Source organism: Adiantum capillus-veneris, chromosome 4, assembly GCF_014529385.1.
Source record: "Adiantum capillus-veneris isolate H3 chromosome 4, ASM1452938v2, whole genome shotgun sequence".
In the NCBI taxonomy this organism is placed as follows: domain Eukaryota; kingdom Viridiplantae; phylum Streptophyta; class Polypodiopsida; order Polypodiales; family Pteridaceae; genus Adiantum; species Adiantum capillus-veneris.
Window position 1 is genome coordinate 67046872 of NC_140934.1, and position 19046 is coordinate 67065917.

General features: G+C 40.8%; 1 protein-coding gene across 1 annotated transcript; it reads left to right on the forward strand.

Moving 5' to 3' along the window:
- The first annotated feature begins 1836 nt into the window (after nt 1-1836).
- LOC147459336 (uncharacterized) lies at nt 1837-2466 on the forward strand. The gene has a single exon (XM_086509812.1). The coding sequence runs from the start codon at nt 1837-1839 to the stop codon at nt 2464-2466; it is 630 nt and encodes a 209-aa protein (XP_086365938.1).
- The last annotated feature ends 16580 nt before the right edge of the window (nt 2467-19046 follow it).

Genomic DNA, 19046 nt, shown 5'->3' on the forward strand with positions numbered 1-19046 from the left:
TGTTATAATCAATATCACACACAAGCGTAGTAGTGAATCTTGAAGGTAATAAACCTAATCTACTCAAACATGAGCAAGAAAATACAACGGTGAATCAAATATGTGATCAGTCCGTCCCAAAAGTAGAGTATCGACTCAAAGATTCACCTTCCTACCCCTTTCATGAATCAGTCCAGTCCAAAAAAGGACTAATGACCCATGATTGGAGCTCTAATAGAAATAGCAAGCAAATACAGCGGTGAATCAAACATGTGATCAGTCCATCCCAAAAGTAGAGATATCGACCCAAAGATTCACCTTCCTACCTCCTTTCATGAATCAGTCCAGTCCAAAAAAAAACTAATGACCCATGATTGGATCTCTAATCGGAATAGCAAGCAAATACAACAGTGAATCAAACATGTGATCAGTCCATCCCAAAAGTAGAGATATCAACCCAAAGATTCACCTTTCTATCTCTTTTCAAGAATCAGTTTAGTCCAAAAAAGAACTAATGACCCATGATAGAAGTTCTAATGAATATAGCAATCAATTTAGCAAATATAACGGTGAACAAAACATGAGATTAGTCCATCCCAAATGTAGAGATACCGACCCAAAAAGCCTTAAAAGTCCCTCAATAAGCCTTAAAAGTCTTGAAGGAAAAGACATCATGTTCTTTCAAATGCTATTTCTTAAAGCTGCATGCCTTTTTGCTGGAAAGGGCTTTAGAGATCAAAGAAATAAAGCTTATATTCATAGGAGCTTGATCCACGATGTGTAGTATTAATCCAATATTTTGATTCATAACGATTCTTTTCCATTTAAGGACTTCATCAAAATTCATAAAAAGTCCTTTCATGTAAGGACCTCACAAAAATTCCTTTCATTAAGTTGTTTTGTTATTTTCTATGCTTATTGAATCTATCTTTTTGGACTTCATAAGGAGTCTTTAGTAAAGCATTGGATTTTTGGTGCAATTGTGGACCATCGGATAAAAGTATTTGATTAATTCAACATGAAAAATAAAATTCCTTTTTAATATTTCTTCTAGATTTTTGTGAGAGGTCTTGACATTTGTGTACCTCTCTCTTTAAAGAGGCCGTTGAATATTAGGTCATACACAATCTTTCTCGTCCTCTTCCACTTTTTTGGCCTGCTAAAGAAAGTCCCTAGTATTGGGTCAGATTAGGCGTCCTTTAACTGATGGCGTCCATGTGGATGACCATTATTTTTTGAGCATTTCATTGTAGGTGAACTCGCGAGCCTCGAGTCCTCAGTGGACTTTGTTCCTGCAGCACTGTGTTCAACAGACAGACTTTGTGTCTGTGTCATTGAGAGAGAGAGAGAGAGAGGGAGAGAGAGAGAGGGAGAGAAAAATTTTCACGTATGTGGCAGTGTCCTCTGATGACTGATCAGTGGTCCCTGCCCCTCGTCATTAGAGCTGATGGAGCCTTATCATCGTCAGCACAGAAATGAAGCACTAAATGTAGGCAACTTCGTACTCGTTCCTGTTCCGTGCACGCACACATACATAGGGAGTCATCTGTGTGTACACTGAACTGTGTGTGTGTGTGTGTTGAGAGAGAGAGAGAGAGAGAGAGAGAGAGAGAGAAGAGAGAGAGAGAGAGAGAGAGAGAGAGAGAGAGAGAAACTGTCTTCGTGACTCGTGAGAAACTGTCTTTGGATCAAGCAAGACCTAGCTTTGCCTCTTATCATGGAGCTAGACCGTGTTATCCGCATAGAGCAAGAAGTAGCATTAATTTGTACCCTTTGCAGAGGGAGGTGGATCAAAGAAAACCCAAGGCCAAAAGGCAGTGGGATTCACAAGAAGATGCCGCCCTCTCTGCAATGCCTATGTCAGATGCTCCGTCGTTTACTATCTTGCAAAGTCCAAATGGTAATGAAGCAGCCAATGAGTCGGCTACCTGGTTTCTCATCGTATTTGATGTAACTGAATCGCCCACTCTGGTGTCTGAGTCAAGGTTGGGTACCAAGGCCAATGGAACCAAACCTTGCAAAATAGTCCAAAATGCTCCCCTGGACCGGAAGAATAAGAATGGGATCAATGGGAAGAAGGGGTTTTTTGATTCACAGATGGACAAGTCCAACTTTCAGGGCTGCCACATGGGAGTGCCCAGACTCCATGACTCTGTCTCAAGCATGTCGGTAGATCAAGCGGTTGTGAAAGACCCAAAAGGTGAACAAAGCAAGCTTCACAACGCTATGATCGGGAGTATGGTCAGGCCTAGGACGAGCTGTGACGATATTTTGATGCTATCAAAAGGGCTGAATCAAGTGCCAGTGCTTGGAATCCACGCTGAGCAGAGCCTCCGAACTACGCATGCAGCTGAGAGTGTCAGCCCGAAGGCGGTGCTCCTAAATCAAGCCTCCAGAATACATGCAGTGGAGGGTGGCCTGTCAAGGCTAAGGCGGGCATCAACGGACCCTCAAATTGTCAAACATCTGGGGAAGTACAGGAGCTAGGTGTGACAGATTCCAAGCAATCAAGGGAATGTGATCACCAGAACTGCTTCTTTGTTGCTCCCTGAAAGGTGGGCTGGGCCTGCATATTGTGCTTCACTAGCATTCCATTAGTATTCTTGTATATTTCATGGAGAGAGATGGTATTACATAGTTGTGCATGGGGATGTGTAGTTGCACATTTCTCGTCTGTATTTGGGAGTAAACTTCCCATTTTGTTCATGTACGGATTTTGAGCTCAAATAGATGTGTTGAAACATGGTTTTACAATTGCAACCGTGTACATCATCTAAATCTGGGCAGTGGTCGAGTTAGGATTCTCGAAGAAGATAAAATCTCTCTCTCTCTCTCTCTCTCTCTCTCTCTCTCTCTCTCTCTCTCTCTCTCGCAACCTTGTCAATCTTTGCTATGAATTTTACTAAGATCTTCATGCTTACATCAAGACTGATTGCCAAATTATTCTGACTATCACTTGTATGTCCCAAAACCACTCTAAGGACACAAATGGTTAACCATCTAGAGGATGGAAGATCCTCTAGCACTAGGCCTCTTATTAGAAGAGTAGCAAAATTTGAGTGGGTGTCCTCTCTCTCAATCCATTGTAGAAATGTGATGTATCTATATGTATTCTATAATGGCAGAGTGAGTGCCCTTTACACATGGCGAAAACTACGATATGAAGACTAAAGTCCAAAATGAGAGAAGCTCCTCTACGCATGATAAAGAGGGAGAGAGAAAGAGACAGAGAGAGAGGCCATATTTACTGCAAATGGTAAAGGAATTGTACAAAAGAATTCTTTGTGGACACCCTTAACATTGGTACTCCCCATTCCTTTGCTCTACTGCACGCCACCGTGAAAAACTACGATATGAAGACTAAAGTCCAAAACGAGAGAAGTTCCTCTGTGCATGATAAAGAGGGAGAGAGAAAGAGACAAAGAGAGAGGCCATATTTACTGCAAATGTTAAAGGAATTGTACAAAAAATTCCTTGTGGACACCCTTAACATTGGTACCCCCCATTCCTTTGCTCTACTACAAGCCATCGTGAACTTTCACCTTGTTTTTTTCAATTTTCTACAATGCTTCCAAGTGGTTTTTTAGACATTATTTTTTATGTTTCTGGAATATTGTTACCATATACATGTGTTAGTGATGTGTGTGAACAGACTTAGGACTGCCGGGGCATTTTTTCCCTCACTAGGAGGTTTTTTTCCCCGTGCATTGTATATACGCCCATAATTCTAGGGCTATCTTATCTTTCCATTGCACACTAAGTAATAGACTCTCTATTGTGTGCCTTGAGCTTCCTTCATCTTCTCCAAAATGTGTGTGTTTTCCTGCAGCCCTAATTTCAACAATTGGTACCAGAGCATGTTGCATCCTATCGGGCTTAATTGCTAGCAGATCCAGCACACGCTTGCTCACTTTCTCCAATGTTTGTGAGCTTTGGCAAGCATTTGTGCAAGTCGACAAGTATTTTGGGAGAATTCGTAGAGCATAGTCTGCTCAGATTTTTGATTCGAGCTCATTTTGGCCTTCGTTTCCACTACAACCAGTACTATGCATGCTATTTTGTCATTTTGTGTAGAAATTCTGTCAGTGCCATTTTTTGCATAACAGGTCCCTTACAGACTTCTATAGTTTGTGCTATATAGCATGTGTTGTCCCTGCTTTGTTTCTCCTCTTTTTGGGCAGTTTTCACATCAGGTGCAACATTTATCATAGTTGACAACAACACATATGTATTCGGGATGTTTGCTGCTGAGGACAGATTGGATGGGGACAATTACCCTATGTGGGCTTATATGATGAAACATGTACATGTTCTGGTGTTGAAGGGCATTTGGAACATTGTGTAGTGCAGGGCATTGATGTACGTCCTGGTTTTGAGGATGTAGGCGATGTTGAGGATGTTGCAGGTTTTGGTGGTAGGGTTGCTGCTGCTAGAGCTGTTTTGCCTACGACTGAGAAAGCTCGTTGGGATGTAAAAATGTACAGGCTCATGCATTGATTGTGTTGCCTATGAAGCACACTATTACTCCCCACATTCATTCAACGAAATCTGTAAAACAGGTTTGGGATATTCTAGCTGATCCTTATGCATGTCGCAATGAGGCAGAAATTGCGTTGCTGTGTAAAGAGCTGGAGTCAAAATTTATGCATGAGGAAGATGACATGGAAACTTTCCTTGCTGGTGTCAATTATATCAATGAGCAACTTATTTCTATAGGTGAAGTTATTTCTGACAGTTCCCTTGTGCATACTATTCTTGATCCTTTGCCAGATTCTTACCAGACTTTTGCTAGTACTTAGAGACTTATGACCCAAGGAAATCCTGAAGTTGTCAAGTTTGATGCATTATGCACATTGCAGTTGCAAGAGTCACTTTCCAAAAAAAAAAAGGACTAGACAACATGCAATTGAACATGCCTTTATTGCTGCTCCAATAAAAGGTGGTAACAACAATGTAACCACTTCTCATTGGCTCTTATGTGAGTGGTAAATCACATGTTCCTAATGCTCTTGCAGTCAACACTTCATGTGGGAATTTTGTGGATAAGGGAAAAAAGAAGATGTGTTGCCGTTATTGTAAAGCTAATGATCATTTGATCAAGAAGTGTCCTAAGTTGAAGGCCAATTGTCATTCTCTATGTGGACGATTTGCTGGTCACTGGACCAAATGAGAGATATATTTTTGAATTTAAGGCTCATTTGAATGCTCCTTTCAAGATGAAATATTTGGGGCTGTTACATCATTACTTGGGTATATAATTTAAGCAGTGTGATGGTGGTATTGCCTTGTGTCAGACAAGTTACATAGAGACATTGTTATGTAAGTTTGTACTTGAAGATTGCAAACCTATTGCCACTGGAAGTAGGTCTCAAATTGAGTCTTCATGATGCTGTTGATCCTGTCAATGTCCCTCTTTACCAAACAGTTACTGGTTGTCTCATTTATGTGTGCAACACGAGGCCGGATATTCAATTTGCAGTCTCATAGGTTAGTAGATTTATGCATAGCCCAAGGTCTAAGAATGGTAGTCTCTCAAGAGGATCTTTTGCTACTTGAGCGGCACTTTACATCTTGGTTTGTTTTATCCCAAGGGGAGATCGTTTTCACCAAATTTTCATGCTTTTTCGGACTCAGATTGGGTTGGTTGTTTTGACACACAAGTGTCCACAAGTGGTTTTTGTTTCATGATTGGAAGCTCATGCATATCATGGTTGATCAAGAAGCAACCTACTGTGGCCACTTCTAGTTGTGAGGCTAAGTACAGGGTAGTCTTCAATCACAGCTACGATTTAGTGTGTATGGCTCAGACGCCTTATGACTGATTTAGGTGTTGGGACAAGACACTCCCAACACTATCTTCAATGACAGTCAGAGCGCATTGGCAGTTGCAAGGAACCTAGTTTTTCATGCTCGCACAAAGCACATTGAGGTGCGTTACCACTATGTCAGGGAGAGGCTCTTAGCAGGAGAGATTAACTTCGCTTATGTGCCAACACAAGACAACTTTGCAGATCTTTTCACAAAGGCATTATCTCCTAAGAAGTTTGAAGATTTGTGCAAAGTTTTGGGCCTACTTGATTATGTGAACTGATCATGTCCTCAGGGCATGTCACTTCCCTATACTCTATAGCTCTTGTTCACCACATCACTCCCAAGGGGGATTTGTTACCATATACATGTGGTCGTATGTGTGTGAGCACACTTAGGACCGTCGGGGCATTTTTTCCCTGACTAGGAGGTTTTTTCCCCCGTGTATTGCATATATGCCCATCACTCTAGGGAAATCTTATCTTTCCATTGCACACTAAGTAATACTTTCTTTGTTGTGTTCCTTGAGCTTCCTTCGTCTTCTCCAAACTGTGTGTGTTTTCTTCCAACCCTAATTTCAACAAATATGTTGTAGTCTAAATAGTTTAATGTTATCTTTTTTTTAATAACATAATATTTTATTACGATAACAAATGTAAATTAGTGTCACCTTCTTGTTTTCTCTCACAAAGAATCAATTTACTATCAATTTCTTCTCATAGCCTTATGTAGGCCATATCTCACCTTGTTTTATGAAGACATTAAAATATTCTTTTGTTTTTTTTCAATGTGTCTTTATTACATTGTTTTTATTTTATTTGATTTTCAATTTATTTTGGTTTCAAATGTTAATGTGCAATGTGCACATTTCACTTTCTTATTTTGTAAAAACTACCAAAATATCCCTCTAATTTGTGAAAATTCCCAAAATACCCTCAAGTTTAAAAAAGCTCAAAGATATCCATGTATCTATTTTGGTTGGATTGTTCAAAATTTTTTAATCTTTATTCCTTTTTACAATTGTGATCTACTTTCTGTGAAAAAACAACACAAAATCCTCCAAACCATGGTAGTGGGCCAGATGGGAAAGAGACACTTCATTGGTGGACCAAGGAGGTCTCCCAATTCTTAACCTAGTTGCCCATGTTGAGGCCCGCTTTGCAATATTTTTGTAGTCTCATTGGACAAACAAGACCAAGTTGGGCTATTATGACCAAAGGTATGTTAAATGCCACTAAACTTGGTTCAAAAGGTGGTAAGTGGAAAGGAGTAGATTTTCATGACAAACTCTTAGCCCCCTCATGGTCTAGCCTAAGTCTGGGGGGACATCTTAGGGGAATTCGTAAAGAAGTGCAAAAGAGCAGCTAGGGTTCTTTAGTGTAGGGAAGAAACCAAGTACTTCAAGAACTCTGTCCCGCACTAGTCCCCTTGGCTATCTGAAGTTCTAGGACCCATCGCAAAGACACTATTAAATAAAAACTACCAGGAAAGTGAGTAATAAGGGTCTGAATTGACTAGCTTACTTTTGGGACGATAACAATAGAGCTGGAAAACCATTGACCTTCTGGCATCACAATATCAACTAAATAGCTATGAGATATTGTTAACCTCAACAAAGTGATAAAAGAGATTGACAATGTTGTAATGGCAATCTGTGGATGGTAGCGACTGGACACACCCTACGAAAAATGACTGCTCGGCAGATTATTATTTTTTGTAATTATTCATTTATTGAGAAAACCCGACATTTCACCTTTGTAAATATTGGGGCTTACAGAAGTTTCCAGATTGTATCTCAGTTTTGACATTTAGATTAAGTAGATGGTTAAATTGGAACATTAGGGTTTGAGATTGTAAGGTATTTATACCACTTTTTGACCTTAATGAAATACCTTTGTCATTTAAAAAAAAAGCATTGTCTGTGAGTGAGCGTACTGTGTACGAGAGAGAGTGTGAGAGATTCGTCTTGACGCTACGTGTGCACTGGTGGTCGAAATCGAATGCGGAGAAGTGTAGCGTGTTGCCCCCGACAAGAGCTACGTGCCGATACCTACATTGCGGGCGTACGGTCCGGTTTTGCGAGCTCGACCTACGAGCTTCATCTGGTGATTCGGTGAGCATACGTTGTCTGTTTTCGCATTTCACCATATCCACGCGTTTGCATTGAGTAGAGATACACATTAGGCACTTTAGTTTTTGGAAACGACGACCTGCTAATTTCGACCAGACATCCTACGTGATTTTGCACCAGGTGTTTAGGGTTGGGATTTTGGTTCATGGACCTTAGGGAGAGCGACCTATTGGTGATAGTAGGGTCTCCTTCAAGTTCTATGGAGTTTCGAGACCGTTTGATGGGTATTTGGCTCTAGAAAGCGCTGTAGGAAAACTCCTCTTATGCACTCTTGAAGGCTGTAGCTTAGACATTAGATACAGACCTATGTAGGATTGACCTTTTGACATAGCAAAGACGGAATTAAGACTTTTTAGGTAAATTGACCAACATCCGAGGAAAGTACAGTTCCAGATTATCAAACCTAATCCAGAACATCAAAAGTGTATAAAGACAATAGTGGTTGAGGTTAACTCTCCAAGTTATACCAATCATTACTTAGACCACCTCTAGTTAAATGCTTTGATTCGATTGCCAAAATTAAACGCTTGTGTACAACTATATTCAACGGAAAAGCAAGAAGCAAGCATGAGAGCGAGGAATAGTCTCTTACTTCTGTTGCAAAGAACCCTACCCAAACGAATTAAGCAAAGACAAAGTTCTTTACTTATTCTCTTATGAAATTGCTATGGGAAAGGATATTTTTTTTGTTGATAGGTACGGGCGAGAATACAAACGTATTCTCCCAAAGGAGGTAGAAAAGGCAACAGTTCCAGAAATGCCTACATATACCCTCGAAGAAGTGCCAAGAGCCACCTACACCCCTAGCAAGTCGACAAATACCTATTCAGAAGAGTATGACGTAACCTCACATTCTACCCGACCGCAGATATTCAACAACCAGAGCCAATCAGCAACTCAGCCATCATTGCAGGCATGGCTTCGACAGAGTGCAACATTAGAACAAGACCGAAACCTAGATGGTTATCAAGCCGCACGAGGGCTAAGGGATTTACAAGAACCACCACTCTATTCACGGTATCAGGGTGAGAGTAAGCCAAAAACTCAAGGGTCAACAGAACCTAGAAGACCACCCATAGAACGAGTTCGAAGGGATGAACCATCTCTTGCAAGAACTGTTAGAAATTATGGCTTAGGAGCACCATTGGGAGAGGAACCCGTCCACTACCGAAGGCCAAAGGAGGTATACAGATTGGGACGAGGAGATCCAATGATGAGATTTGTAGACCATCGTAGAATTAGACCTTCTCAAGTGCAAAAATGGGTAAATAAGAAATACACGGGAAATAGAGACCCTAGAGATCATGTAGCAGCCTTTGTGCATGTAATTAGAGTTGAAGAGGTGTTAGACTTCCCTACCCAATTTGCAGGGTTTGGACTAACCTAGAGGAGGATGCTGCTACTTGGTTTGACTCTGTGGAGCGTAGAAACTTTGAGTCTATGGAGGAGGTGTTTGACGAGTTTATTGAGGAGTTCTCACAAAGGGGGATAGCTCATAATGCTGTCTTACAAATCCATAAATTCAAACAGAAAGACGGGGAATCTGTGCGAAAGGCAGCCCTAAGACTAAAAAGATATGTTAAGTTCTGTCCTCTGGAAGAACTACCAACTCAGTCCAGACTTATGCTTATATTTATTCAAGGACTAAGGAATGCAAATCTCTAGAAGGACTTACATATGAAGAGGAGCACGACGCTAAATGAGTTAACTAAGGAGGCTCTTTACCTTGTAGACAATTTTGCGGTCTACAAAGAGGGTGAATTCAAGGATCTTGACGACGATTCATCCTCACAACAAAGTGGAAGCAAGTCCGGTAAGACGGCACCAAAAGGAGAAGTAGCTGTAATCCAGGAGCAGCTTGTAGAGTAAGTGCTAAAAAAGATTAACCTGTACGCCAAACCTCAGGCTAAACAGCCCAAGTGGTGTGCTATTGAACAAAAATGGACAAACCATGGAACGGAGGAATGTTCTTATAACAAGGGGTATGTGAGAGAGAGACCTTATGCTCCCCAAGCTCAGGTAGCATCTCCTCAACTTCCACCGATGCCTAGATATCAAGCAGGCAACCTACCAGGACCTGTAGGTGTAGAAAGACCACAGCCACTGTTGGGGCAGCAACCACCCCTACCAGGATTATGACCAGTCGGCATAAGATACACACCAACAGTAACCGAACCAGAAGAGAAGCCTTTGGTGCCTATGCATGCATATTATGAAGATCCCAATGGATATGATGCAAATCATGTCTATTATCCACCGGAAGAACCATCAACGCCAAAACCTTGGAGCATGCTAGGAAGTGCAGGACCACCAATAGCTGCACAGACAGCGGGAGAAGGAAGATATAGCTTGGATGAACGAACATTGTTGTTCATAGCCAACAGAGGCATGGGAGGGCAGAGACATGCATACCAACAAAGAGGAGCTCAAGGAGCACCTCAAAAACCTAAGGGACCCTGCTACAAGTGTGGTGGAGATCATTGGCTAAGAGACTGTCCTCATGATGAAATCATTAGAGTCAACGCATATTGCACCGAGTGTGGAGTTACTCATTTGATTCCTAATTGCCCTAAGAACCCGAGCAAAGGAACAAAAACTACCTTGAACATGCTAGAAGCAGTGCCTTCCAGTGGAGGGTCAGAAAATGAGACAATAATACCTATTCAGGTAGTGACACGATCCCAAGCTCAAAGAATAACGAACGAACCCATAATTGAAGAGCCAAAAACCGATGCCCCAAGTTCAGAAAGGAAAAATCAGAGAAGGACTTGGAAAGCTAGAAAGGTGCGTATGAAAGCCCGAAGAGAACAAGAGCAAACGGCTCTATTCGAGGAGTTAAAACACACAAAGGATAGATTAGAGCGGTTAGAGGATCTAGGTAGCCTAAACTCACACACTACGACAACCATAGCACCCAAGGAAATAGCAGAACCCAAAAGTGCAAAATCAGGAGGATATGTATTGGCAGAAAAGGTAAATGAGCAGTTAGATACACTTTTAAAAGCCTATGAAGCGAGACTCAAAAACAACCAAACCCAAGAGCAAAGATAGATGACTTATCCATATGCTGAAATAGAAAAAAAGACGTTGGAAATGTGTCGAAAGATGATTGAAACAGTCGCCAATCATTGATAGAAAATCCGCTTAGTAAACCTGCAAGTTGGCATGAAGTACCAGCTCCAACCCCTATCAAACCAACTTTAGAGAAACAAGTAGACACAAAGGCAAGACTCATGAATGCCTCTGAGTCTAGGGGAGAGCCTATCATAGTGCCAAATACAACAAATGAGGCAAGTGATGGGTTCCATCTTAAAACATTGGTAGAAATGGGTAAGGATTGTAACGATCTAGATGACCTGTGGAAGCAAATTCGTGATGCCAACGAAGCTAACAGGATGAGTTACCACATGAATAGCAAGAGAAAAGAGAAAAATGAGATCTTACCTCCTATTGAAGAATGTTCACAAATGAACTTTGATATGCATTCGCAAGAGGGAGACCATGGATCAATTAGTTCGGGGCACAGCCAACCAGACTCACTAAAAAATCTACCCTCTTACCTAGGAGAGTATGAAACCAAGTATGAGGTGAGAGCAATCCCATCTCAAAGACTTTCTTCTAGCAGAGTGATGGATTCACAAGGGTTGATTGAGTTATTGTCCACCCTGGTGGCATGCACAATCACATTAGTCGAACTCCTGAGGTTACGACCAAACATGTGGACCATAGTAGGCAAATGCTTAGAAAAATTTGGAGTGAAAGACCCCACTCGAAGCTTCAGGAAGGAATCAGAGAATTGGATAGGCCTCAACTAAACACTAGGCGAGTACCTTTAAACAAAGTTGGAGAGTATTGTGAGGGAGAAGATGGAAACACCACGCTACCAGTAGAATTCCAAGGAGTATTTTCCAAAGCTATTCTAGACAGTGGAGCAGGAGTCACTATCGCCACCAAGAAATCTGGAAAAAATGGGGAAAATCGGCTTTGAGAGCTACCAGAATGAAATTGCAATTGGCAGATGGGTGTATGGAAAAGCCTCTAGGACTCTTAAAAAAGTAATTGTCACTTCGTGCGGAATCGAGTATGAGCATACGTTTGCAATAGTCGATTTCGACAAAAAGAACAATTACGTCATCATCTTGGGAAGACCATTCATGAGACAATTAAAGATGATCCAGGATTGGGGTTACGACCACATATACCTCAGACATGGCGAGACTACAACCAAAATACACTTAAAAGACCATATTTACAAAGATGTGAACCAGACACCACTGGAAGAGTTTGATTCAGCTACATTGGCAGGGTCTGAACTCCCAGCATGGTTAGGGCAACAAAAAGAGCTATGGATGTGCGGAGCTTCATAGTGTGGGAGTTTAAAAAGAGAGGAATGCGTCTTCGAAAGAGCGATTGAGGACAAGGATTATATTCCACAACCTTTTCCTGAAGATGGCTTGGAACCTCTGGAATGGGAACACATACTAGCAACATTGGATGTCTGTACCATTACAGATAGTCCAACGACAAAATTTTGCGATAAGAATTGCTATGATGTGCTACCCTATTACATGGTAAGCCTTATACCAGGAGGAGATGAGATTGTAGAACCACCAGAACAAGAAGAGTTTTATAACTTCTCTGAGCATCTGAAAGTAAATAACGATGCAGATAATGAGTGTTCAGATAGCTCAAGCGAGCGTGGGGAGAAAACAGAGAATATCAAGTTTTATGATTTTGCCAATCAGCACCCTCGACGCCAGGAACGCTATAGGAAAAAACGAGCAGAAAACAAAATGAGAGAGAACCTGATGCCCAGGATAAAAGATGAAACTCACTATCTAATGCTTGTGAAAGCAGAGGATTATGTAAAAGACCAAATATTAGGAAGATTCTTGAGAGTGCAAAGGGAACGGACGCAAGAGAAAATAAAACAAGTATCGAAAGCTAAAATAGAAACAAAATTAAAAAAATCTCAAAAATCAAAACAAGAAACAACAAAAGACCCAGAGTGGACCAAATTGGAGCGTAAAAAGAAATACCAAGAACCGAAACGGTCGTTACGAGAGGTATGGACGACTGAGGGAGAAAGTGATGGTAAGAAGGAGTCAGAAAAAGGAAACATGAATGTACCATCACACTATCAAAAATTCACCATCCAGGATAGAAAAATCATAATGACACCACCAGTCAGGGAAAGGATAAACCAGGAATCTTACGATGGGCCGAAAAATGCAAAACGGATAGACCTCGCTGAACCAGGTGAAAAGCCTCCGCCGGTGTATATTGCAACTGATTTAGAGCCTGAAGAAGAAGAACGGCTAACACAAATTCTCAAGAAGTATAAAGATGTGTTTGAATGGTCCTACAAAGACCTCAAAGGAGTTGATCCATCGATATGCCAACATACAATTCCTTTGAAATCAGATGCCAAACCTAGCAAACAACGCCCTTACACATATAATGACACATTTGCTAAATGAATCAAAGAGGAGATTGACAAGCTGATGGATGCTGAATTCATCTATGAAATCGAGCATACAGATTGGGTGTCACCCATTGTGGTTGTCCCCAAAAAGAACGGAAAGCTGCGAGTGTGTGTGAACCTCGAAAAGGTAAATGCAACCACCATAAGGGATAATTATCCCTTGCCGATCACCGAACATGTACTTGAGAGGGTGGCCGAGAAACGGGCTTATTCCTTTCTAGATGGGTTTTCAGGGTATAACCAACTGGAAATTGCAATAGAGGTTCAACACAAAACAGCGCTTGCCACAAAATGTGGAATATATGCGTATCGAGTTATGCCTTTTGGCTTAATTAATGCCCCAACTACCTTTCAAAGGTTAATGACGCATTTGTTCAAAGAATACCTGAGAATATTCTTAGAAATATATATGGATGATCTTTGTGTACACTCTCTTCTATGAGAAGAACATATTGACCATTTACAAAAGGTATTTGAGAAATGCAGAACATATTAAATCTGTCTTAACCCGAAAAAGTACAGTTTTATGGTTAGGCAAGGCCGCATCTTAGGAGTCTCAAGAAATGGCATAACCACTGATCTAGATAAAATCAAAGTCATAGTAGACCTGCCCAGGCCGACTCATGCGAAACAAGTGCAATCCTTCATGGGACACTGCGGATATTATCGAAGATTCATATATATGTATGCAGTCATTGCACAACCTCTGTATCATTTGTTAGTCAAGTTCGAATGGACTAAGGAGTGAAACTTCATTCCAAAAGCTTAAGGAAAACCTTGTATCAACACCGGTACTTAAGGCACCAGATTGGAAAAAGATATTCCATGTTCACATTGATGCATTTGCATCTGTAATCCGGAGTATTCTGGCTCAACCTGGAGACAGAACAATGGATTTCCTAGTTTGTTATGCAAGTCGACAGTTAAACAGTGCAGAAAAGAACTACACAACCACTGAAAGAGAGGGGTTAGGAACGATTTATGCCGTAAAGAAATTTCGACATTATTTGCTCGCAAACAAATTTGTGTTCTTCACAGATCACCAAGCTCTTTTGTATCTGGTAAATAAACCATGCAATACCGGGATAATTGTACGTTGGTTTATTATATTGCTAGAGTTTTTTTTCACAGTGGTGGTCAAAAAGGGTAAAACACATCTACGGGCGGATCATCTTTCAAGGCTACAAAACGGGGAAGCTCCTGAATGAGTAGATGATGACATACCTGATGTGTATCTTTTCAATATTGAAATGATACCCAAATGGTCTCAGGAAATTGTTAGCATCATTTCCTTTGGAGGTAGGTTTGATAACCAGGAAGACAGATCCAAACAGCAAACACTTCGACAAACAAAAAACTTCTAGTTGATTGCAGGACAGCTGTATCATTTAGGATCGGACCAGATTCTACGATTATGTATAAATCCAAAGGAATTCGAGTGTTATCTTGAAGAAGCACACGTCCAAGATTGTGCGTTTCATTGTTCAACAATGAAAACACACCAGAGACTGAAACAATTAGGGGTTTATTGGCCAACTATGTATGCTGACACACATGCTTATGCTAACAATTGTACTATATGTAGTATCAAACGACAAGTGGATCACGTGACATTGTTTCAGGTAAACATTGCACCTGCATGGAGTCAATATATCATTGATTTCTTAACCACAAGGACGTTTCCTTAAAACATCACAAGAGCACGGAAAAGGGCTTATAGAGCTGGAGGCTTGTGACTATAATTTAATTGGGAACCAGCTCTATAAGCGAGGAAAGAACAATCAACTTAGAATCTGTGCAAGTGAAAGTGAATATTTGTTGATTCTAGAACATGCACATGGCGGCATAAGTGGAGGCCATTTTTCAGGCGATAAGACGGCAAAAATTGTCTTAACCGCACGAATTTGGTGGCCTACATTGCATATGGATGCTGAGGAGTTTGTAAAGCATTGTGACGCATGTCAGCGCACCAAGGTGCCGATAAAGAGAGATGAGATGCCACTATGGCCAATGATGGGAGCAAGGGCATTTGAAAAATGGGGCATTGATTTTGTGGGGCCTAGTTCACCCCCTGCATATCGCACCCATACCCAATACATAATTGTGGCTACGGACTATCTCACAAAATGGGCGGAAGCTAAGGCAACACAAAAAGCAGATGCATGAACCACTGCACAATTTTTGTATTAGAATGTCTTTGTACGATATGGGTTACCAATAGAAATTGTCAGTGATCGAGGAACACATTTTCTTAATGAAGTTATTGAATATCTGCTAGAGGAATTCATGGTCATACATAGAAAATCTGCTCCATATCATACACAGGCAAATAAAACACTATGCACGGTTCTTAATAAAGTTGTATCAGAGTCAAGAACAGACTGGGATCAACAGTTACACTCAACACTACGGGCATACAGGGTAGCTTACAAAACATCAATAGGAACGACACCGTACAACATGGTGTTTGGCCTAAACGCTATATTACCCGTAGAGTTTTTAATTCCAACTCTACGAGTAGCGAAACGCTTAGAATGGACAAGGCATGAGCTCTCTTCAAGAATAGATGATCTTGAAAAGCTAGATGAACTTTTCTTGAGAGCTGTAGCTTCGATATATGCTAAAAAGAGAAGACAAAAAGATTTTTTTAACAAGCATGTGCGCACAAAAGAGTTCAAAACAGGTGATTATGTACTTGTTTATACCTTGAAGCAACATGCCAAGAAACTTAAAAAGCGAGGGATGGGACCCTTTGTGATTAGTGATTTATCACAAAGTGGAGCTGTCAAGCTTGCTACATTAGCAGGTGAAGAAATGCCAAATTGGATTAGTGGGTGTCGATTAAAGAAATATCATTTACCACTAACACAGGATATGCTTCAACAAATCCATCAATAAAAAAAACGGATGAAGGAGAAACAGAGGGTACGAGAAGAAGCCCAAGTAGAAGCAAAAGAACGCATTGCAAAAAGACGGCTTCTACGACAACAACAACAATGTGGATCACTGTTGCAAATCAATGCCATTCGACTAACGAATTTTGATGAAGACACAGTGGAGCCAATAATTGCAGTCAAAGTGGGTAGCAATCAAGTTGAATCGACGGCATTGCTTGATTCTGGAGCTCAAGCAAATATAATCTCTTACAAATTATACAAACAGCTCAAGCTCAAAGGTCAACTACATCCTACTCCACAAGTGCTGGAAAGTAGTACATCACATTCGCTGAACACATTGGGCTGGATTATATTGCATGTACAAGTACATCAAAATATTTACCCACACAAGTTTTATGTGGTTGAGGATGAAAGCACACAACACCCCATGTTGTTGGGACAACCTTGGCAAAAAGAGTACAATGTGCAGATAGATTGAAATGCGGATGCAGTCAAAATTCAGCATGCAAAAGAACAACATGTGATATCCTTTTCTCTGCAACCACGGAAGAACCAGATGGCAGCAACACAATCATTGGAGAAAGAGCCAAAAAGGATGGGTGCCACTAAAGAACAACATGGCGAACAAACACGGAACTGCCCACCATGTTCACTACAAACATAAAACAACATAGATCGCAGTGCCAAGATCAAGGTTAGCAACACGCAACAAACAAGTATGGGTGTGGAAGGATAGAGGTGACATGGCAGACAAACCACAATACAACAGAAGAAGTCAACAGAAGCAGATAGTTCAACCAAAAACCAAGGGAATAATAATAAAACAGATATGGATCCCAAAGAAAATACTCAGCAACAACTTAAATGCGACTCACATTTGGATCCTAAAACCAAAGCAAAAGGAACTCCCTTCAGTACAAGCAACACTGGAAGGCAGAGACACACAACATATAAAACCGGCAAACCGATTTATATGGGTGCCAATTAGCAGCAAAACAATGACAACCGAGGAAGTAGCAATACACCTACAAAAACCGGCAAAGCAAAGCTACAAATGGAAAGCCAAAGAGACAAAGACTATGGCCAATTCTGCCACGAAAATTCTCTCCAAGGAGACGACTACGGCCATATCAACAATAGCGGCAAACCAAGCGACTTTTGCAAGAAAGACAATCAAACAAAGAGCGGTAGAGTTACAACTTTTACTTGCAAAGAAAATCTGCCGAGCAAATCAACAACAAACAGAAAACCTCGATGGCAAATGCCAATAAGCATATGGCTTATACCCTCCTCTTGCACAACATTAATTTTTCCATGCATTGACCGAGTATGCATCATATAGGGCCACATTACACGGCCAAGCATTAGCGCAATCTTGAACCCATGCACGACACATACTCCGAGGCAATACCTTGTCGTCCGGGAGGACTCCGGCTAGGAGGGGGGGAGGCATTCTCAAATGCGGACCCAATGGCAGAAAGAGTAAAAAGGGGCATGTTTTTCGACTATTTTAAAGGGTTGTCGTTTGATTGTAAAATTTTCTGGACTAACCCAAGTACATATGCCCTTATACAATATGAATAGACAAGTATATGGGGCCAAACACCAAATCAAGCCCCTAGGTGTGTGGTGTATATAAGTAAAAATAGCCATTTTTTGGGCAAAATATTGGTAAAACAGAGAAATCCGGCCATAAAAATTGCATGAGAGTGTATATAGTGTTTTGCGGTGATGTTTTTGAATTATTATGATTTTTGGAGTTTTTTTGGGTTTAATTTTCTATTTTTCTTTTAATTTTACTAATTTTTGGCAGAAAAACTTCAAAAATATAAAAAGTAGGTAAAAAATGATCGTAATGAAAAACAAAAAATATGGGGATGATCAGTGACTATAGGACAACCTATGGTACAATGGGGGTACAATTATGAGAATGGAGCGGAAAGCCGAAACGTCAAAATTCTCGTATACTGAGCAAATGGAGTCCAAATCAAAAAATGTTTGAGCCTAAACCGCATCTCGCAAGAAGTTGGAAGCACATGTCAAATTTCATGGAAATTGATTCGGGGACCCCCATTAGAAGAAATTTTCACTTCATTTTAAGCTCATTTCTACTATTGACTTTTGAGAGAGAGCTTTTGCCACCTAGAGCGAACGGAACTTCCAGCAGCTTCTACAACGCGCACGACCACTCGACGGGCTCCAGACATGAGAGGTAGGCTCACCACCTTGAGATTTTGGTGCATGTTTGTTGTTTTGTCGCGAAAACTAGCGTAGGGTTCACATAGAAAGCGAGCGGTAGAGACCTATAAGTAGAAGTGACCACCTAATGGCTAACCCAAAAGCAATGACACTTCATCGGCAGCTTACCCTAGCATAGGAGACCACTTCTGGATGCCCAAAGGCAGTAGAAAACCATCGGAAAAAACCCTAATTCCTAGAGCCTCGCAAGAGTGGCCACCAAATGGGAAATTGGCGAAAATTCACAAGGAACTTTAAATCAATTCCTACATAGGAAAAACCTATGTATCTTGTAAAATGTATGTGTTCTACTAGTTATACCAAGCTCGTTTTCCTATATATATCTAGGAAAAGGAAATGTCTACATAACACGACGATTCTATATAGGAAAACAAGTGGATTATCTAGGTAACTTGCTATTCAATATAAGAAAATGATCGTACCTACTATTTCCTATATAGGGTTAACTAGCACACTTTTATTAAACAATATTCTCTATATAGGAAAT

Bases quoted from the DNA above. Each gene is read 5' to 3' on its own strand.
- LOC147459336 (XM_086509812.1), top strand. From the start codon at position 1,837: ATGTCAGATGCTCCGTCGTTTACTATCTTGCAAAGTCCAAATGGTAAT.